This window comes from Vigna umbellata, chromosome 1 (assembly GCF_029865625.1).
Source record: "Vigna umbellata cultivar VRB3 chromosome 1, Vumbellata_1.0, whole genome shotgun sequence".
Lineage (NCBI taxonomy): Eukaryota > Viridiplantae > Streptophyta > Magnoliopsida > Fabales > Fabaceae > Vigna > Vigna umbellata.
The window spans coordinates 13,024,668-13,047,675 of record NC_142165.1 but is presented as its reverse complement, the minus strand read 5'-3'; the positions used below and the strand labels follow the sequence as shown (position 1 = coordinate 13,047,675).

Below are 23,008 nucleotides of genomic sequence, written 5' to 3'. Positions count from 1 at the left end.
GTTTTATAAAAAGTTCGAGAAAAAAGTTCAAACACTAAAAATACATACAGAAGTTTGGATAAAAAAATAAATAACAGATAAATACACTATAAACAACAGATTTTATAGATTTTATTTTCTATATTGTTAAACCAGTATCTCATTTGAGTTTTTCTTCTTCTATTTTACACTTTATTTTTGCAGTTATATCCTCCAAAAAAAATCACTGAAAATCACCACTACGATGAAGAAGAAATACTCTAACACTGTTTACTAAATAGTATGAGATAAAGTTTACTGCATGTATAGTGATTTGGAAGTTTTGTTGAAGTTGTTTCCTTTGTATACTTTTGATATCATAATACATTCTTCGTTTCATCATTCCTTTATTGACTTAAAAGGGTTCAATTATTAGTCTACTTTTGTTATTTTCACATCATAGTATTTAACTTTCCGACGTCCTTTTAGTTTACACAGAATAAAAGATAGATATATAACGTTACTATGTTAAAGATATTGATACTTTCACAAATTTTTTTTTTTTTTACAATATTTTAATAGTATTTATGTGTTGATTCATCTAAAACTACTTCACAGTCAACAATAAAAATCATAAACACTAACATGAATCAATCACATGACACGTAAATAATGTTAAAATATTGTCAAAATATTATTATCCATTTTATAATTAATTAAAAACAAAAATTAGTAAACTGATGTAAATACCATGGTTGAACAGTTATCTTTTTTTTAAGGAATTGTCTGATCTTTCAAAACATACAATTTGAGTCTTAAATTGTTATATTATTATGAAAATGAAGAATATGATGAATACGAAGATGCAGTGTGAAGGATATGTTGTCTGCATGCATGGAAAATTGGAAATGACAAGAGGGCACGTTCAGTGGGGACTCATGTCCATACTGCAATCATCAAATATTCTTTTCGTTATAAACTGGGATTATAATAATAAATATAAGAAAATGAATAAAAAACATATGGTAATACAAAGCATTTAGAAAGTTGTTGTACTATTGATGACTGATATATAATTTTAAGAAAATTGCTGACAGTTGTATTTTTTTCAGCTTAGTAATTGTCAAAGTGTGTTGAGTATTCTTCAGTGGATGTTTTTCATACAAACAGACAAAAAATGAAACTTGTACACATTTTCTTCTTTCTTTATCACCTTTTTCTCAGTTTAAAAGAAAAGAACCTGATAAAACTGCTGCAAGATAAATATATCAAATGTCATACAATGTGTGAACAAAAAATTCGACTTTCATCATGCTAGAGTTTTATTTTAGAAATATATGGATTAAGTTTAAGATTTTCTATTTTGCAATTTTTCAATAAAATATCTCAAATATTTAACCTTTTTCACATTGAGGAGATAATTTTGTTTGTTGTTATCATAAATAGAAAATGGTACCAACAAAAAGCTTTCTTCTTTTATTTGTTTCAGAAATAAAGTTTCATTGTGAGTGTGAAAAAGCAGCACATGTGACAGAGTTAAAGAAAGGAATGGTTTCTGAATTTAATGGAAATGCAAGGTGCTGGGACAGTTATCTCCTCTTCTGCCCCCCACTTTCTTGTTTTATGTTTTGCTTTCTTTTTGTTTTCTATCTCTGCTTCATTTAAGAGATCAAAATTACAAGAATATAATAAGTTGTGTGATACTGCTGCATGTGCATCAATAATTAATTACAATTGGACAAGATATTTTGTTAGGTCAGTTTTGTAACCTACCCTATATGTTTCCTGCAGTTTCTAGACCACTAAAACAATAGGACACATTCCACACTATTCCCTAACCTTCCTCCACAGTACACTTTTCCTTTCTTTTTCATAACATCACATCCCAAGGTTGAACAAAGACTACCTTAGTAATTTCTATAGCTTCAAGAAAGAAATCAATGTATAACTACAATACAGGGATAGCTTCAAGTTATATTAGGACATCCCTAAAATGCAATACTTCAAAAGCAAAATTATTTCATATATAATAGACATATACAGCTCTACAACAGAATTTATGGCCATGTCCATCTTCAACCTTCAATATGCACAATATGTGTTACTTGCTAAAAGAAGTTACAAAAACTATGGAATTTCAGCATCTGAAGAACCGTTGTCGTTGCTCTTTGGTGGCGATTCCCTCTTTTACAATTAACCATAGCACCGAATTGGATCATTGCAACCTTTAGCAGCAGATTGCCCAAAACCAAACCGACCCCCTTTCTCAAGGTACTGTTGGTGGTACTCCTCTGCTCTGTAGAACTTCTTGGCAGGAAGAATCTCGGTAACAATCTTCCTGTTCAGCTGCTTCTGCTGTTGTTCCACGGACTCCCTGGCAGCCTTCTCTTGCTCCTCCGTGTAGTAGTATATTCCAGATCTGTACTGAGTTCCCACATCATTCCCCTGCCACAGAAGACAAGATTAAATGGTAACTAAGTGCACAAGAACTAGAATGTTCAATTCATGTGTGTGCAGCAGCATATCATTACTTACCATATTTTTGGAAGTTCCTGTATGCATGGATTTGGATGAAAGAGTGAATCCAAGAAATAAAAGTATGCATGCATATTGAAATGGAAGATTTGAAAATAAATAAAATATATTGAAAGGGGGGAACAGAAGAGTTCTAACTTGGACAGAAGAAACAGAGGGTGAGACAATTATATCATAAAATTAACTATTTTAACTTTAAAATGAAAACTAAAAAATTGTGTGATCTCTACAGAAATATAAATAATTTTCCAGCCTCTGAGATCAACAGGAAAACATTGAAAAATGTCAGTGTTTCACACTTTTATAATGTCCCTACTCCAAACCCCTCCAAAGGAAAGAGAAATGCATCACTCAACCAAATACTTCTGGATATAAACCTAGGGATGCCAATTAGTTTATTTATCCACTGATCATCCAATCTATCCATGCCTAAATCCAATCAATCTGCACAATCATACAAGCAATACTAAATGGATTGGATCAACAACTATTACTAGATGTAATCATCCCTCATTTTAAAACGAATGAATTGTATATCTATCCATGATAAGTTATTGATGGATGAGTAGGACTTTTTTAATTAAATAAGTCATGGATGATCGGTTTTTTATTAAGTAGTAAGACATCATAAGTGAACTAGAAAATTATTTTTTACCCATCCATTTGAAACCAACTTAACCTCTCCAATCCTTCCATTTCACACCCTTGGTATCAACATCCGCAGAGAGCAAATAAAAGGCTACAATTGCCTAAACAACTATTACAAAGAGACCCCATGAATTTTATTTGACCCATATTACAACAGAATTTACAAAACAAGACTCAACTAGATATCAAAACATAAACGTATCTGTTAAATACTGGCAAGTGTCAACAAAGAGAGAACCTCTTATTCAAATCAGCAAAGTCTAGATATATCAATCAGAAACCACTTTGACAACCTCCATTTAATCAGAAACCAAAAACTTTATATTTACCTGTCTATTCAGAGTAGTAGGATCATGCCTAGCCCAGAACAAATCAAGCAGAGACTCATAGCTACAATTTTTGGGATCGTATTGAACCCTTACAACCTCTGAGTGATTTGTGGTCCCCGTACAGACATCTTCATAGGTTGGATTGTGCACAAGCCCCTGAGTGTAACCAACCTCTGTCTTGGTCACCCCAGGCACTCTTTGGAAGGCCAACTCAACACCCCAAAAACAGCCAGCACCAAACTGGGCAAACTGCTGGCCTGCTGCTGGTATGTCATCATCTGGACCCTGAGGAATGGATGAATCCAAGTTCTCTGGTGCCCTTGCGCTGCCAAATCCAAGTTTGTTCAATAGGTTCATGGAGGGCTTGTTCACAGCAATGCCAGGACGAGTTTGGGAAAATAAGCCAGAACGCTTGACAGAAAACCTAGAAAGTGAGGGAAGGAACTTGGTTTTCGAAGGACTGGAGAGGGAAGAAGAAACAAACACTGAAAGGGAATTGGATGTGGTGGTATAGCTGCTGCTGATTGCTGCTAAGCATTTTAGTAGCATGAGAATCCTTTTCTAGAATAAATAACCAATTCAAAAATGCACTTGTATATATGAAAGAAACAAAGGAGCCACCAAATCAGGATGCCAAAACTGAAGTTACAAATTTCAACAAATAATCAAAAGCTTAAAACTTAATCTTGAATGACTTATGTTGATCCATACGGGGCTATCTGTTATTACTATAGCACATGGCGCCTGTATATTAGCAATGAAAAATGTTTTACAACGATCAAGGATCATTTGAACTAATAAAACAATTATTCTCTAATATAACTACAAGGATGAATGACAAAAACAAACAAATTATACCATCCACCCATACGTTCATATTGAGTGAGATCACAAATTTTATATAGGAACGAAAAGGGAAAACACAGTGGATGCCTTTGACTTGAACAAATATTTTCCGTTGTCATTTTGAATTCTTACACATAATTACAAAAATATAATCAAATATTTACTTTGTTCCCCCATCCCAAGGACCAAATATAATTTATTGACCACCGAACGTGCAAAATTTTTATAATTATGAAAATAAAAAATGAATGCAGAAAACGTTTTCTCAAGACTTAAACCAAACTCAAACTCCCACAACTATATATTCTAGTCCTAATCACATATACTCTCCCTCTGACCTTAGGGATATTTTTATTATACCATCTGTATGTACGCGAATGACCCCAAGAATGGACCACGATTCCACAAGCTGCAGACTCATATACAACTCTGCCTACTGTTCAACATTGATTTAACACTTGAAATTGCCACTCTATTTTATTCAAATTAAAAAATCAGCTGAAACTTTTCCTTTCATACATGTAGATAAAAACAAGTCTTTGTTACGAGATAAAGAAGTTATTTACGGTTTAACTATTAGCACTCACTTGGGGGAAGATAAAAAGACATACATAGTACTTTTATAAGCTTATTATTTCCGTCAGGCTAGCTGCGCAACAAATGGAAATTCGTATTGGGTAAAAGATTGTGATAACAAACAAATATTATATCTTCTTCATGCTCCAATGCTTCACAGAAATTGGGAATTGAACCAGAGTCACTTACAACACAGTAAAATAAAACCAAACTCACGTGGCCCAGAATTTTTAATAGAATTGGGAACATGAACATGAAGGAAATGTGTCCCCCAAATAGTAAATGAAACGAAATCCAATATCAACCCATACCTGCTCCACAAATTCTCATCTTCAACCCTTCAACAAATTACTCGAATCAATCTCCAAACAATAACAATAAGAATAATAAAGACAACTTTTTTAACACTATAAAGAAAAATTGAACAGAAATTAAAAGAGCCCACGATCCCCTTTTTTCTTAAAGATTAAAGGGAAAAGGGTAATGGGAGAGATAGTTTTGAAAAAACAAGAGAGAACAAGTAACTGAATAATGGAAAAAAAAAAAAAAAAAAAAAAGAACGTACCCAAGTGAGAGCAGAAGAGAGAGGAATTGAAAGGTGGTTGATGATTGAGAAAGAAGATGAGGATTTGATCACTGCAAAAGAGCGAGTCTTGACGCTGAACTACTATGGTTTCTCTCTCTATTCTGGCATCCATGATAAAAAGACTTAAAAACCCCTCCTCAAGTTAACGCAAAGAACGGATTAACTCTTTAAAGGTTAAAGGACAAGCATGTCATTTCAATGCAAAATCACATGAAATCCCTTCACGTAGCGTCTAGAATATTACAGAAATTAGTGCATGTAAGGGCTACACGTCATGAGATACCATTCATATATTTTTTCACGTTTAAAGTAAAACTTTGAATAAAATTATATATGAAGTGAGAAATTTAAATATATTTACTTTCTATTAAATTAATTAAAATACATCGTATAGTAATATTGTTTTCCATGTTGAATAATTTGAACCAATTTTATTGTAATTTCTTTTGGAAATTAATATAATTGTTATTACTAATATAAAAGATTGGATTAGGACCATGTAAAGCTAATAGTGGATGAGTGTTGCTCCCTCCACCTCCACAGCCTTCTTCCTCCACCTCTCCAATTATTTTTAATTCCAATTATATCCTTAAAGTTAAAATTTTTTATTTTTATTATTTTATTATTTTAATATTTAAATATAAACTAATATAAATATACATTATTAAAATACATTAAAAAGATATTCAAAAATAATAAATCAAAATATTAAAATATCTAATAAAATAATAACAGAAACATAAAATTAAAACAAAGCTTAAACGGATGACATCCTTCAACGGATGTCAACATCCGTTTAAGGCGAAACGGATGTCGACATCCGTTGAAGGATGTCATCCGTTTAGGCTTCGTTTTCATTTTACGTTTTAGGGTTAAAGGATTATTGGAAAGATTATTGGAAGGATTATTGGAAGGGTTTAGGGTTTAGGATTATTGGAAGGATTATGACTACGTACCTGGAGAGGAACCACGACAAGCACATTACACCACAAACGCACTGCACCGAAAACAAGAGGAAGATTGCTTGATAATTCTTTTCACGATCACTGAGCTTTGTAGAAAAATATTTTACTCATACAAGGAACTACCTAGGTTATCAGTGAAATATGTTATAAATGAGTAAAATTAAAAAATAATAATTCTAAAAATAAAATTTTACTAAGGGGCAAAATAATAAAGGGGAGGTGGAGGAAGAAGGCTGTGGTAGTGGAGGGAGCAACACCCATAATGGATTACTACGGGCGTGTAAGTTTAGCCCAATTGAAGAAAAAGGTTATTTACTTCCCCCACCCCCAATTATTAACTGCACCCTATAATAATAGGAAAAGACAGAAACCCTTTCACACATCTTTCACAACATAATCATCACTGTCAGCTCCACTGTCGCAGTACAGTGCTACTGCAGAGAAAAAATTATTTAATGGACATTACTAAAGACTTAAATAAACAAAATTTACAAAAATTATGACTTAATTGAAAATATATATAATTAAAAAAACTTAATGAAACTGGAATAAAATTGTATTTAAGTCTTTCCAGAGTATATAATTCGAAAATCAATTCATAGAAGATGAAATAGTCATATCCAAAACTTGTGTAGGTATCCGAAGAAATAGGGGTACAATAAGTAAAAGCCCAAGAAAAATGTAGAGAAAATGATTTAAAAAAAACAGAGAAAGCTTCTATTTTCATTTAAACATGCATGAAAGAGTCACAGAATCTTGGTAATACCTTTTAACTTTTACTAATTAATATTTCCTTAATTCATAATTAAGGAAAATTAATTAGCTTTTATTAATTTAAATACTAACTCGAGTTTTATGCAAAACATGTCATATTGATTTAAATCTGAAGCATGCAATTCAGTATAAAAAGTTGTGACATGAAAGCCAAGTCAAAATAATATTTTAGCAAAAGAATGCAGCCAACTGCTGCTATCTTGAGACTTAAGTAGTCAAAGTGAAGATAGTGGTCAACGTTGAACAAATTAAAAAAATACATATTTAAACTTCATAAACATTGAAACTTCAGAAATAGCAAGTAACATCCAAATGAAAAAGTTAATCACAAATTATATAAGGAATGAGTTAGGTTACTCATTCCAAGTTCAAGAAGTAATCCTATAAAGCTAAATATTCTCTTTTAAGATTTTTTAAGAATTTTTAAGAATACATTTATCTTTTATTTTATATATACTATTATTTAATTATTTGAAAATTATAGGATTTTCGTTTATTACATCAATAACTTTTCACATGTTATTTATTATTTATTGAAAACAATATTTTACTTTAACTTTAATAAAATACAGTAACAAAATATATATCAGTTTATGGAGGAAGGTTAACTCTTTTCTTTATATCTTCTTCAAAATTTTTAATATATTAAGATTCTTTCTTACTTATATCGTTTAGTCAAACTGAAATGCAGAAGATACAAGTCAGTAAGAATATGATAGTTTCAACAAATAATGTGTAATGAATGTAATTAAATTATCATCATATCTCACATATCTCAAACTTGTATCTATAGATTTTAAAATAAGTTTCGGATTAATATGGACCGATAATAATCTTACTTAGTTTTAATGTAATTATTATTAACCTTAATCTCCGTTCAACATTGATTCTTTTGGATTTCAAACTAACACAACCGTTTAATTTACTTAAAACCAAACAGTGATACTATACAAAATATTTTATGATTTACTTTGAAGATCTATAATAGTTCAGAAAAAAAAGCATTATGCATTGCTAAATTTGTAATTATCTTGAATTTTACTTTATGTAGTTGTGCACTTTTCTAGCAGAAGAAAATCGTGTACGCTTCATAGTGTACCTTAAATATGAAAGTTTTGGAGATTCCTTTCGTTGCCGTTTCAACGTGGTGTCCTTGTAGAAATTTAATTGCTTTTTTATGTGGTTAAACTCGAAGCACGATTGCATGTTATCGATTTTGACTATTTCTTTCTTTATTATTGAACATATTTTCCACAAGAGTCGTGTAAGGACTATATAATACCCTTAACAAAAAAAAGTGCGTTTGGATGAGCAAAATAGGAATCAATTGCACATGAAAAAAAGGTATCCAAACAGCACCTTCAATCATAGATTCCTTTCCCTATCTTGTGTTCACACTTCACATGGCTACTTTCATTTAAAAAATGTCCTTCCATTTATCCCTTTCATACCTAAAACCTACCAATTAGTTTAGCTTTATGGTCCCACCATCTATGTTTTCATCAACTTGTTATGTTTATTAATAACACATTTCATTAAAATATGTCATGGAACATCAAATTTTGTTAAAAATCTCTTCAAATAAAATGATCTTTACCAATAAAAATAGAAATAAAAACCCAACATTAATTTAATGTGATTTAAGAAAAAAACTACAAAATTCTTATAAACATACTCAGTATTTTTTTTATCAAAAATTAAAACCTTTCAATGATACATAATTATCCAAATCTTTCTTGCATCCAAAATACTTATTGAATTGGAATCATTACTCTCAAATTAACTTTTTATTTTTATAATAACTTTTTTCTACTTTTTTTTTCTTTCTAATATAATGTGAGATTTCAGTAAATATTCATAAATAACCAACAAATTTTAACTCCTGCAATTTACATAAATTTTAAATTATTTCCTTTAAATCATCCTTTCTGTCTCACAACAATTAAAAATGATGAAATTAATATAAATAGAAAAGGTTGGATAGATTCCGAACCAAAGTTCCGTTCACACCTGAAACTTTGGATTGAATATTTCATAGCTGGCAGCATCAAAGTAACAGTGTTATTTCGTTTGAAGGGTTTGACTTTTGTGCTATTCATGATCAGCACAATTTACAAAACTTGGATAAATTTCTTTAATTATTTTAATAATATTAATTTTAAACTTTATGTTAAAAACACACAATTATAATTTTGATTAAAACATATTAATATTAAGCCGCGCGTAGGTTGCAATGTGATCCCGTAAGATGCTGCGTCCGTTGAAGTCAAAGCGGCCCACACTTGCCACGTATAAAATCCGACGTGGCCGTTTTCATTTTTCACATTTATATATATATATATGGGCAATCATAACACCAACCTCTTACCTTCATCTTTCTCTCCGATTCAACACCTAGAAAAAAAAAATGGGGAATTGCTTAAGGCGCGAGGGTTTCGCCGCCGCGGAGGAGGAGTGGGAGTGGGAGGATTTTGCGGCGGAGAAGTGTTCTTACGGTGGTGATAGGAAAGCGACGAGAGAGGTAAAGATAAAGATCACGAAGAAACAGTTGGAGGAGTTGGTCGGTAAAGTGGAGGTGAAGGAGTTGAGAGTGGAACAGGTTTTGGCCCAATTCATCAATGAATCGCTAGAACGGCCATGGAGGCCTGCTCTTCAGAGCATTCCAGAACATTAATAAATGTACTTTGGTGGATCCATGGAGCAGTGAATCGGGTCTGATCTTGGTCCAATCCTTCCATACATGCACACTTTTAGGGTTTTGTTTTCTCCTTCTATGGGAATCTTAATGTAACTCATAATTTTTGCTTTCTTTTCTGTAAATATATATTTGATCATTCAGAACATCTTTGCAATCTTGATTTTCTTTCCTTCTCTCTATCAATTCAATATTGTAATTAATCACGAGGTTATTTTATAATTATTATTTTTTTCCTGATCATAATGTTTGAGCATGGCAACTGTTTGATAAAATTCCCTGACACTGCTCCACCTACTAGTGGCCAGGGTGGCAGCCACTTTCATTCTTCAACTTTGATTGATGAGTGGCGTGAATGGTTCTGAGATTCGCTTTCAGAATTTGTCACCACCAAATTGGAGTAGTTTAATGATATTAGTCACAGTAATAGCAGCATTGAAGTCCACGACATTGGAGATTTGTAGTTTATAAAAAAAGCTTGGTGAGATCTTCGAAAAGCATGAAAGTAAAAAATATGTGTTTTCTAATTATGATAGACTTTGACTGTGTTTACCATTTGCTCCAAAAAGCTGACTTATTATTTTAGAAATGTTGTGTGGCGTTACGTTAAAGGCTGGATGATTAACAAAACATTTTCTTTAATTAATGGCATTGTTCAAACTCAAGAATGTCTTCACCTGGTTAAGTTTTTCAACAAACAATGAAAAGCTATCACTTTCAAGATACGTTGTCTTGTGTTATGTTACTCACATATGGTTCATCTTTGAATTGTTAAAACACTTTTACAATGGCTGCAATTGGTAGACATACGAAGAAGATTATGAAGTTTTACACTGAAAAAGGTTCCAAAAATCATGGGGCAGACAAATCTCTTTGTGGTCACTATTGAAATTTGGTGGTTGATGAATAATGATGAATTGGTGAGAGATTTGTGGATAGAATAACATCTCAAATTCTGAGTTCACACTGATCCTAACCTAAGTCCAACCACCAGTGTTGTCTTCTACTCTGCCGGCACTACTTCAATCTTTGAAATATGGCTATTATTATAACAACCTTCAAATTGTCAATAATGTACCCAACTTTAAAATAATTATTCGGTAAATCATAACTCTGAGAATTATAATTTGGATTATCAATCATCAATTTAATGAACAGATAATTATAGTTCGGAGTCTAGATAATCATATATCATACCAAATGATCAATCATTATCTCGACGAATAAACCACTAAATCTGGACAGTCATGCATTATATCGAATGATCAACCACTAATATGATGAACAAGTCGTTGAGTTCAGACGGTCACTAAAAAGGTCGTTTGGCCTTACATCAGAGTGATCGAACTAAACAAGTTCAAGGAAGATCAATCCTAAAACTATTTAACTCAAATTACTAACATTTTGGTCATAATTAAGTCAATTTTAATTAAAAGTCCACCACAAAACCTATAAATAAATATTTGAGATAAAAAGGTAAGTTACACATACTAATTACAATATTTATTTTTATTTGTTTATGTTAGAGTAACTTTAACATGGAAGTATCTTCTAAAATAAGGAGAAAGCATTCAAATACGAACTAGAACCTTAGACAAACACATTGAAAGTTAGACATATGACATTGATCTCATGCCCGAAACCATTACCATTTTAAGATTATAAATAAAAGTAAAAATTTATTTAATTTAAAAATAAAAATTTATTTAACTTAAAAATAAGTTTCATATTATATTTCAATTTCATCTTATAATATTCTCTTATTTTACTTAATTGACATATCATCCCGTCACATATTCAAAAATATAGATGAAGAGGTAGGTTAGTTTCAAATGACAAATTATTTGAAACAATTTTTGTGGTGTTAAATATTTATTTTGTTGTGCAATATATTAATATTTCAGTGGTTTTGGTTTGTATGACGTTCATCTGGCATATATATTATCTCATCAATACGTCACTCTTTTGATCTCAACTGATATTAGTCATCTTCAGATGAGGTATATATAAACTGCTATTGAAAAAGATGTTGCATTTATCTTCATCTATTTGCATTATGTAAATGACCAATAGGAATATATCACTGCAATTTGCAAAGATTGAATCATTATTTATTAGTATAAAAACGTTGACAGATGTGTGTATAATTGAACTATTTTCAAGATGAAATGTCGCTAAAAATAAAAACAAATAACACGTACATGATGTGATAAACTTTGTTTAAGCGGTTGTGGATGATAGTTAAAAAAAAAGTGAGACTCGTTTCAATATTAAATGTTTTAGTTATAAATAATTTTGGGGAGTTATTCTCTCCACTACCACGGTTTTTAGTTTACACTTCCCAAACGCTTTTTTTTTATTTCAAAATTAACCTTAAGTAACTTTTTTTTACTTTTATCTTATTTAATATAAAACCCTAATCCTATTCTCTCTCTTTTTCCATTATCGTCGTTGGCATACCCTACATCCCCACAGAGAACTTCTCTTTTCACTCTCTTCTTCTTACTTTTCTCTTTCTCTTTTATTTCTCATTTATTCTTCTCACTTCTATTTCCTACCTTTATTATTTCATTACTTCTATTGTGTTGCATCGTTGTTTTCATTGTGTCATTCCTTTCATTTAATTTGCTGCTGATATGTTATATGTGCTGTGAAATGATATGTTGTTGTATGAAATGATGAAAGGAAACGAGAAGGCCAAAACGGATATGGAAAATATGTTTGAACTTCACGGACATTGACATCCATTGAAGACAGAACGGATCTCAAATTTCCGTTAAGGTCTTTAACTATTTTTTAACCATAATAAATACATTTTTACTTAAGGACAATTAAGGAATGGGGTGGTGGAGGAAGAAGTTGGGGTGGTGTAGGGAGAAACTCTCATAATTTTGTTATAAACGAGTTTCATTATTTTAAAACATATTTGGAAAAAACGTGACCCACACAAATAATAATACTCTTCAATTCACTGAGGTTATTTTTCATTGAATCTTGGCAACAGGGGCAAATATGGCTTTAGGTCAAGTACAAATAATAAAAACTAACAATAGAATATCAACTAACTTAAAATAAAATCTACTTAATCTATCTCTATCTTATATCAATAAAATAAAATAATACTCTCCTAAATAAAAGGAAAATCAAAACTATCTATATCTATTTTATCTCTATAAAAATCAAATCAAATATTACTAAACCCAAAACTAATAAAATAAGATTTTAATGAATCCCTAAAATTTAAGTTTATCCCAGCAAACTCCCCCCATAAACTTAAATTTTTCCTTCCTTCAATCGGTTTTCCATGTGCATCATCCCACACCGGGTTTGCATCTTCTCTCCAAGATTTTCAGTCTAGTTCATACAACCGGTTCTTCTTTGCTTTTACCTGGGTTGTTAGACGACCATGCTTATCCTTTAAATACAATACCTGATCCTTCATAAAAACTGAATTACCTTTTTCAATTATCTGACCCATGCTTAAAATATTATTCTTCAGCTCCGGAACATAGTAAACATCCTTAATCTCTCCAACTCGTCCATTCTTCTGCATATGTCGGATTGTTCCACGCCCTTTCATGGTCACCTTGGAGTCATCTCCGAAAGACATAAATTTGGCTTCCACCTTGGTGAGTTTATAAAAAAAGTTCTCGTTTTCACACATATGATTGCTTGCCCCAGTATCTATATACCATACCGAGTTGGTAGAAATCTCATCAGCCTTCATCTCTTCTTCATCTTCTTCTTCCCTATTTTTATCTGGTTCATGAACGCTATATGTTTTCTCTTCCTTTTCAAGAGTCACCTTCTTCAGCTCCCCAAGCTCAACCCTCTGTTCATCTAGAAGCCTCCATATCCACTGAATCTCTTCATCTTTTTGTTTGAGCTCTTTCTCCAGATTTTCCTTCTCCACAATTGTTGCATCCTTTACCGAGATCACTTCATCCATTGTTGGGATCGGGCTCTCCATGTCCATTGCATCCAAGCTCTTTACCAGCAATAATTCTTTTGCATCTTCAGTAAAGAGATTCGTCCCCCCCTTTGTCTCGGTCTTGTAATACTTTGCAATATGGCTTACCTTACCACAATTGTAGCACCTCCTTGATCTACATTCATTTGCATAGTGGCCATACTTGCCACACTTAAAACATTCAACTCCTGACTGATCTCCTCGACCTTTCTCTTGTCCTCGATCATGCCAATTCTACTGACCGGTTTGCTCTTCATTATCATTCTCAAAATTACCTCGGCCACGTCCACCTCGTCCTCGTCCGCCTTGCCCTCTGTCGCCAGGACCTCGGCTCTGAGTAATCCGAGATTTATTCGAGTCAAACTGTACCTGTAGTAATTGATCGTTGGGTTCCCTCTTTTTCTTCCTCAATTCGTGGGCTTTTAATGACCCAGTTAACTCCTCCACAATGAGAGTTGACAAATCCTTTGTTTGTTCAATAGTGACCACGATACTTTCAAAATCATCCGTCAGATTTCTCAAGATCTTTTCTGCAACCCTGTTAGGAGGAACCTCTTCTCCGTTCATTCCGAGTTGGTTAGCCATCTTCTGCACTCGAGTTATAAACTCGGCAACTCCCTCATTTTCTTCCATCTCCATATGTTCAAACTCTCTTCTGAGAGCTTGTACTCGGACCTGCATCACGCGAGTATCTCCTTTGTATGCCACCTTCAGAATTTCCCATGCTTCTGACTTTGCATTAACTATTTTCTCGAATCCAGATTCATCCATTACATTATACAGAAAGTATAAAGCCGATTTGTCTTTCACTCGTGTCTTTTTCAATGCAGCAATCTGGTTCACTGTTTGATGCTCATCATCCACAGGTTCATTCTACCCGTCCTCCACTATGTCCCATACATCTTGGGATTCAAGAAGAACCTTCATCTGTAAAGACAAATTGTCGTAATTGGTATTTTCCGACAATTGTGGCACACTCATCCCATTGACTACCTTTGTCATCTCTCTCACAAAAAAATCAAGCACTCACTTTTTCTCTCACAGTGTTTGACTCTCTCCTCTCTCTTTTTCTCTTTCTCGGTACTCAGAGCATAAAGCTCTGATACCACTGTTGGGAAAAACGTGACCCACACAAATAATAATACTCTTCAATTCACTGGGGTTACTTTTCATTGAATCTTGGCAACCTTTAAATAGGTGCAAATAGGGCTTTGGGCCAAGTACAAATAATAAAAACTAACAATAGAATCAACTAACTCAAAATAAAATCTACTTAATCTATCTCTATCTTATATCAATAAAATAAAATAATACTCTCCTAAATAAAAGGAAAATCAAAACTATCTATATCTATTTTATCTCTATAAAAATCAAATCAAATATTACTAAACCCAAAACTAATAAAATAAGATTTTAATGAATCCCTCAAATTTAAGTTTATCCCAACAAATCATCTCTCTAGAAACCCATTTTTTTTTATAGTTTTCTACCTTTTTTCTAAGAGTTCTGACTCCTGAGTCATCTTTTTGGTGATCAAGAGGTGTCAAATCGACCACGGTGACGAGATCTATATTTCTAACTGATCAATTTTTGTCATAGAACAAGTTTCGACTCCTTTTTTCTGTCTCGTTCCTAATATGTTTTTAGAAGAAAGAATGATCATTGAATGTGTGATCATGCATCTCCTAGTCATCTTTTCTTAATCTAGAGTTCTAAGGACTCTGTCCTTTTCCAATTTGGTGTTTCGTAAGTTCGTCTAGAGATTTCTTAAGTTTCAAGCAATCGGCAAAATGTTCTTTGAGTCGGACAATTTATTGTGAGGTAAGGGAAGGTAGAACTTGCTTTAGATTATTGTGTTGGTTTGGACTTAATATATTTATGTAGGATAAAGTGAATTACATGTATTTGAATTAATTGTTCTAATTATGTTTGAGTTTGAATGATGATCCAAGGTAGTTTGATATTTGAATGCTTGGTATGATATTCTTAGAATGTTTCTGCTGTCATGATTCTGTGTTTGGAAGATGTAGTGTGGTATGAAATTTATCTTAAAGTGTTTGGAGTAAGGAAGAGTGAATTACTTGAGTTTCAAGCTTAACAAGAAAGGTTTTAATGGGTGATTTTGAGTAATAGGGGCCGGTGTGAGGGAACTACTGTTCAAAGTAAGAAAAATTGAGTTTTTACCTAACTATAGCGTTGAGCGCCCATTTTCCAGTGGCCAGGACGCTGAGCGCTAGCCCCTGGGCGCCCGAGCGCCATTGGGCACAACTGGGCACCACTACACCAGTTTTGGGGGAGGGGGTTTTAGGGTTCTGGATGTCCGTTTTGGACGTTCTTTAGGTAGTTTTGGACCCTTCAAGAGCTGTTGGTGAGAGTTTCAGAACTGTTTTCCTTACGTAAATGTGAGTATAAAAATGCCATGAAGAAATTATGCTATTATGTGATTTTTTATGACTTGTAAGGGTGTTTCTATTTCTTTAATGTATGATCGGTAGTCTCATGTATTGACATAAGATGTAAAGGTCAAGTGATATCAATGGTTTCAAAGTTATGAAGGTTAGTTCCAAGGTGGAACTTCATGGTGTGGTTTCAAGTGTGTTAGAATGAATGCAGGTAGCCTCAGTCTAGGGAGTTTTCCTGACACTTTAATGGTCATGCATTCTCGTACAGAGAGGTTTGACACATGTGGTGAGAATAACAGGAGGTCTTAGTCTTGGGTGCTTCCAGTATGATCCAAGGCGTGGAACAGACTAACCTTGTGAGTGTGGTAGGGTGAAACCCATTGATAACGATTTTGCAAAGCAGTAGAAGCCACCACAAGTGTTTAGTTGGTTGGTGTGATATGTGTATCATGTGTATAGTGTTTAGTTGGTTGATGTCATATGTGTGTCAACACCCAATTTTGTCCGGGTTGAAAAAATGTGTTTTTATTATTTTTCTTTTATTTTACCTTTTTATTTTATTTTATTTTATTTTTTTTATGTATCTAGATATTTGCTTTTAATTCAATTTCTATTTTATTTCTTATTTTCAATTTGTTTTAATAAAGTTAATTAATCAAAATAGTTAAAAAAAATTGAAAAGTAAAATTAAAATTAAAAATAATGAAAATAAGTAAAATAAAATTGGAAAAAGTAAAAAATAGAAAAAAGGAAAACGTGGAAAAGGGCACGTATGGGAAGCATGTCTGAGGGAGGGGGAACCAGTTTGTTAGAGGGATATTTTTCTAAGATTTTGGGGAAGGAGAAAGCGGGGAGACCAGGTGGTTAGAATAGGATAATTCCAAGATTGTTGGGAGGATTTTGGGGGGGATCAGAGAAAAAAAAAAGGAGAAAGAGCACGTAGGGAATCATCATCTGGGATCATCATCCAGAGTTTGGCACCGGCACCGGCAAGAAGAGGTCACTGGCTATACAGAGCGATAGCGGCAGCCATAGCAGCAGGTAAATTTCTGGTTCATCTGTGCACCCAAACTCATCATGAACGCTTACTGCATAACTGCTTCTGCTGCTCTTTTTTTTTTCTCCATCATGAATGATTTTCCTCTGAGCACCATGAGTTCCCTCTTCACCAACCTCCCCTTCCATTCATTCTCTGTTTCACCCTGCTCCCTTTCTCCTTCCTAACTCTCACGCTCACGGTCAATATCAATAAACCAAATCCAAAATCCATTGCACAATCGAAGAAGGAGGGAATGAGCTGGAGCGACGGCCAACGATGGTCTCGGCGGTGAAAGACGAATAGCTCAACGAAGAAGTGGCGGACCGTGTGTTTGAACTGGCGGAGACGAACCCCTCACTGGGTTGCCGGTGTCGGAGAGAGTAGATAAGAATAAAGAAGCAGCGGCGCGGTGTGGCGTGGCGTGGTGCAGTGGCTAGATCGAGAGAGATAATGGCGTGGTAGCTGGTTTGTGAAGGCGGTGATACGGTGGCCATCTTCGTTGCAGTGGCTAGTCAGGTCCGTGGTGGTCAATCGGAGACGTGGCCGTTGAGTGACAGAGTGAACCCTTTTGATCAGAGAGAAGGAGGCATTGGTATCATCTGGGAATAACGGCGCGTGAGCAAATGAGAATGGGAAGACGGGACCCCTAGGGAAATTCTAGGTTAGAAACTGCCCCTGCGGGCCAAGCCCAGGAATGAACGAACGCGCGTTCGTTACCCTAAATGAACGAGCGTTCGTTATGCAAATGAGCGAACGCTCGTTAACCTAAGGACTTCTTGACCGTTCGTCCAAACGAGCGAACGCTCGCTATCTTTAAGCATTTTGACCGTTCGTTCAACAACCTAACCAACGAGCGCTCATTATCCTAACGAATGAACGCTCGTTATCCAAGCGAGTGAACGCTCGTTATCTAAACGAACGAACGCTCGTTATCCAAACGAGCGAACGCTCGTTATCCAAACGAATGAACGCTCGTTATCCAAGCGAGTGAACGCTCGTTATCTAAACGAACGAACGTTCGTTATCCAAACGAGCGAACGCTCGTTATCCAAACGAATGAACGCTCGTTATCCAAACGAACGAACGCTCGTTATCCAAGCGAGTGAACGCTCGTTATCTAAACGAACGAACGTTCGTTATCCAAACGAGCGAACGCTCGTTATCCAAACGAACGAGCGTTCGTTTCCGAACCAATGAACGCTCGTTACTCAGCCTCAATTTCTCAACGTCCGTTCGCCATGCCTTCAACGAGCGTTCGTTATTGAGCCTTCGTTCTCAACGTCCGTTCGTCATATCTCTCGACGAACGCTCGTCATTCAGCTCACATTTCTAAACGTCCGTCCGTTATGTTCCCCAGTGGACGTTCGTCCTCTCCCTCCAATGAACGTTCGTTCTTTACTTAACGAACGCTCATTATTCTGAATCTGTCCTTAACATCCGTTCAGTCATTTTCATTTCTTTTGTTTATTTATTTTATTTTTTTTATTTCTATTTATTTATTTATCTTTTTCTCTTATTTTGTTGTATTTATTTTAAACATCTAATAATACAATATTTTAAATAAATAAATTTACAAGAAAAGTTTTAAAGGTTTAAGCGCACGTGTGACCGCTCGCGTCGTCCTTGTGCTAAAAACCTCTTCTTCTTTTCTTAAATAAAATTTCAAAAAATACGTTTTAAAGGTTTAAGCACACGTGTGACCGCTCGCGTCGTCCTTGTGCTAAAAACCTCTTCTTGTTCCTTAAATAAAATTTACAAAAATATGTTTTAAAGGTTTAAGCACACGTGTGACCGCTCGCGTCTTCCTTGTGCTAAAAACCTTTTTCTTCTTCTTTAAATAAAATTTACAAAAATATGTTTTAAAGGTTTAAGCACACGTGTGACCGCTCGCGTCGTCCTTGTGCTAAAAACCTCTTCTTCTTCCTTAAATAAATTTACAAAAAGTATGCGTTTTAAAGGTTTAAGCACACGTGTGACCGCTCGCGTCGTCCTTGTGCTAAAAACCTTTTCTTTTCTTCTTAAAATTTCAAAAATATGTTTTGAAGGTTGAACACTCGTGTGATCGCTCGCATCGTCCTAGTGTTCAATACCTTTCTCTCTTATTTATGTAATATTAAACGAGGGTATGAGTGCTCGTGCGATCGTCTGCATCAGCCTAGCACTCAATACTCTCAAGTCTTCCTAAATAAGCAGATAACAGTATGAGTGCTCGTGTGATCGTTCGCATCGGCCTAGTGCTTAATATCGTTATCTTTCTTTTCAAAAATAATTAAAAATATTTAAATATCATTTTAAAGGTATGAGTACTCGTGCGACCGTTCGCGTCGGCCTAGTACTCATTACCTTCTTTTTCTCGAAAATATTAAAAACATAAAAATCTCCAAAAATTAAAAACATCTGCTTTTTCAAACAAACAAACAGCCTTTCAGCTAGAACTACGTAACCCTGATTTCTCATTTTGAATGAGAATACGTAGGAGCAAGGTCAATCCTTGTCGGGCCCAAAAAACTAAAAAAATATATTTTGTTTATTTATAATTTTATTTTAGGGGATAATTAAACATTTTGAAAAAACCACATCATACTTGTGCATTTAGTTAAAGGTACTGCCTTAGGGCAGGCGTTGTGGGGTGCTAACACCTTCCCCACGCGTAACTGACTCCCGAACCCAATCTTTGGTTTTCGTGGACCGTGCTTTATCGTTTTGAAGTTTTTCCATAGTTTTCCATAATAAACTATGGTGGCGACTCCAAATCTCTTTTCGAAACCCGTTTCTTTTCTGGATCGTCGTCCCGTCGCGATTCCGGTTGCGACAGATGGCGACTCCACTGGGGACGTTTAGAGAGTCGAGCCATTTAATTAGATGCGCGAATTGGGTGTGGTTTTGCTTTGTGTTTTTCTTTCCCTTTTCTCTATCTATGCTTGATATTCGGAATAACTGCAATAACTGTGGAATATTGAACCCTAGGGTAGACAATATGTTTATATCTGCCTGGGAATTTTTCTGGTTGTTTTGCAGGTGAGGGTTTGGGTGTGCATAATTTCCTCCCTTCACACACACACTTTTGGCATATCATGAGTGGGGCCCTATACCCGGGTCTGAGCGTAGCTTAGAATTAGAGGAGTTGTGTAGCGGTGTCACTCTGGGATGTACTTCCTGTTTGGCTATCGTGAGAACTCCAGCTAGAGTCTGTTCTCTTCATATGTGTTTTCACACCTAGTTGATTACTCGACTGTTGTGGAGATGCTATGAAGGGGGCCATAGCTCTAGTGACCTTTGACCTTTAGGTTCAGGAAATCATCCTTGTGAGATTGCATATACTTGACCTTGAACTCAAAGCAGTGAACCTTTGGTAGGGCACGATGGGAGGAATATATGCTTCTGTAACCCTCACGCTGTTCGTTTTTTTATGATATTACATTTCATACCATGCATGTGTTTTGTTTTGTCATGTTATTTTATTATCATGCATCATATTCATACATCATTTAGTAACATGTTAATTTTAAGGGAAATCACAGGTACCTACTTGACTTCATACGAGATGGATGTTAACACAAGATCTAATGCTACACAGCATACCAACTCTTCCGATTTAAGAAAGAAGTATAGTCTAAGGACCCATGTGGGAAACTTGACCGGGCTGATAAACTTGGGCAAAAGGCTTAAGACGATAAAAAGAGAAACCTTTCAGAGAAGATATGGAAATTTGTTGAATTTAATGGAGGTTGAAGTACAAATACCCGCTATCACAGCCTTGGCACAATATTATGATTCTCCGCTTCGATGTTTCACATTTCAAGACTTTCAGTTGGCGCCAACCATAGAAGAGTTTGAGTATATCTTGGGTTTGCCACTGGAGGGTACCACTCCCTATCAACATTTAGAGCATCATGCCTCTATACCCACCATTGCTGCCATCATGAAATTACATCCCAAGGAGCTTGAAGACAGGATGATGATGAGGAATCAAGTGCATGGGTTATCACAGGGATATCTAGAGCAGTATTTACATCATCTGGCTGATAAAGAAGATTGGGAAACTTTCATGGATGTATTAGCCCTCACCATATATGGCATTGTCTTGTTTCCCAAAATAGAAGAATTCGTGGATTACTCCGCGATAGACGTCTTCGTGGCGAGTAAAACTAGATCAGAGAATCCTGTAACAGCAGTTCCTGCGGATGTTTATGGGACTTTAAGTTTTTGCCATGAGAGGAAGGGAAAGAAGATTCTTTGTTGCTTACCGGCGTTGTATACATGGATGACAACGCGCGTGTTTAAGGAAATGGTCGACGTTAAGAGTCTATCGGAGACTTTGTCACACCAAGGGCTTAAAGGTAAAGGAGGAAACGATTGGGCCCGATTCCTTGCCGGCTTGAGCGAAAGAAGTATAAAATGGCGCCTTCCTTGGCTCGGAAATAAACTGGCTATACAACATTGTGGTAGTTTTCCTAATGTACCTCTCATAGGTGCCCGGTACTGTATCAATTACAACCCTCTTTTGGTGCAAAGACAATTTGGGCATCCTATAAAAGGGGCACCTTCATCAGATTACCTTGCTACTCTATTCATTTATTACGAAGACGGGCATTTCATCGAACTGTTAAGAAAGGTTAAAAGCGCCTGGGAAAATGTTGTTCGAGCAGGGAAGGACTTGAGGGATGGAGTAGTGGACAGCAGTGTTAGCTATCACACCTGGATTCTGGAGAGAGTGAAAGTAGTCAAGCTGCCTTTCAAACCAATCAAGGATCAATCAGCTAGTGAAGGACCATCCCAAGCTCCAGAAAGTGAAGAGGTGCAACAATTAAGAGCTGAGATGGAGAAATTGAAAATAAGGAATGCTAGGTTGGAAAACGAATTACAAAGGGCGCGTAATGATCTTGTGGATATGAAAAATGATAATGAAGAAAAGTCGCGGGCTTATGAAAACCTTGTCAAAAGCCAGAAGGCTGAGAGGGATTACACATTTCGAGTAAAACAGGATCTAGCTGCCGCGAGTAAGGAATTATCCATGAGGGTAAATGAGAAGAAGGTGGCTTTAGAAGAGGGAAAGGAGTGGAAGCACCTCTACGAAGAAGCCAAAAGAGATAAACGAGAAGCCCTAAAGAGATTAAGAGAAGCGCAGATTCAGATAGAAAAAGCGGGGCATGAGATGAAAGAGATGGCTATGTCGTTCGAGGCGGATATGAATAGGGAGCGTTGGAAGCTAACGGAAGCAGAGGAAGAGCATCGAACTCTGATAAAACAAATGGAGGAATATATCGAGGAACAGGAGGAGCGATGGAGGTCGATAGATTTTGAAGAAAGGCATCAGGCCTTGATAAAGCGAATGGAAGAGCACATCGCCGAGCAAGAAATGGCTGTAAAGCACTGGAAGGAAAGATTCTCTCAGTTGGCTGCTTTGGCAAACGGGGCAATTGAAGACGTCCCCAGGATGGTGTCGAATGCTGAAGCAAGCACTCATTTTTGTAACTCGCCAGCGGAAATAGAATTGTTTATTAATCATTGTAAATGGTTGGTGGGAGAGATGAAATCTTTCATTGCCCGGGCACGGGATTGATGTACATCGGAATTATATGTTTTGTTACTTAGACGATGTAATGGATCAAATTTTCTTTAAATGAAAGATAAGGGATGTTTGTTTGGTATCGGCTTGTGTTAATTTTCCATCAGTATTGTCAT

The 23,008-nt window shown here is 35.1% G+C and overlaps 2 protein-coding genes across 4 annotated transcripts; one reads left to right on the top strand and one right to left on the bottom strand.

Moving 5' to 3' along the window:
• Positions 1-1,849: 1,849 nt before the first annotated feature.
• LOC124837619 (peptide methionine sulfoxide reductase A3-like) lies at positions 1,850-5,605 on the bottom strand. Of its 3 annotated transcripts, none has more exons than XM_047313032.2 (4): positions 5,458-5,605; positions 5,204-5,230; positions 3,471-4,000; positions 1,850-2,403 (listed from the first exon to the last, which is right to left on the bottom strand). In XM_047313032.2, exons 1-4 carry the CDS (start codon positions 5,588-5,590, stop codon positions 2,152-2,154), a joined length of 942 nt encoding a protein of 313 aa, XP_047168988.1. In that variant the 5' UTR covers positions 5,591-5,605; the 3' UTR covers positions 1,850-2,151. The 3 variants fall into 3 exon arrangements, with proteins under 3 accessions (XP_047168988.1, XP_047168989.1, XP_047168990.1); XM_047313033.2 differs by having other exon boundaries at positions 3,471-3,997; XM_047313034.2 differs by lacking the exon at positions 5,204-5,230 and having other exon boundaries at positions 3,471-3,997.
• Positions 5,606-9,576: 3,971 nt separating this feature from the next.
• On the top strand, positions 9,577-10,060 carry LOC148204684 (uncharacterized). The gene has a single exon (XM_088102994.1). The coding sequence runs from the start codon at positions 9,625-9,627 to the stop codon at positions 9,889-9,891; it is 267 nt and encodes an 88-aa protein (XP_087959120.1). The 5' UTR covers positions 9,577-9,624; the 3' UTR covers positions 9,892-10,060.
• Positions 10,061-23,008: the final 12,948 nt, after the last annotated feature.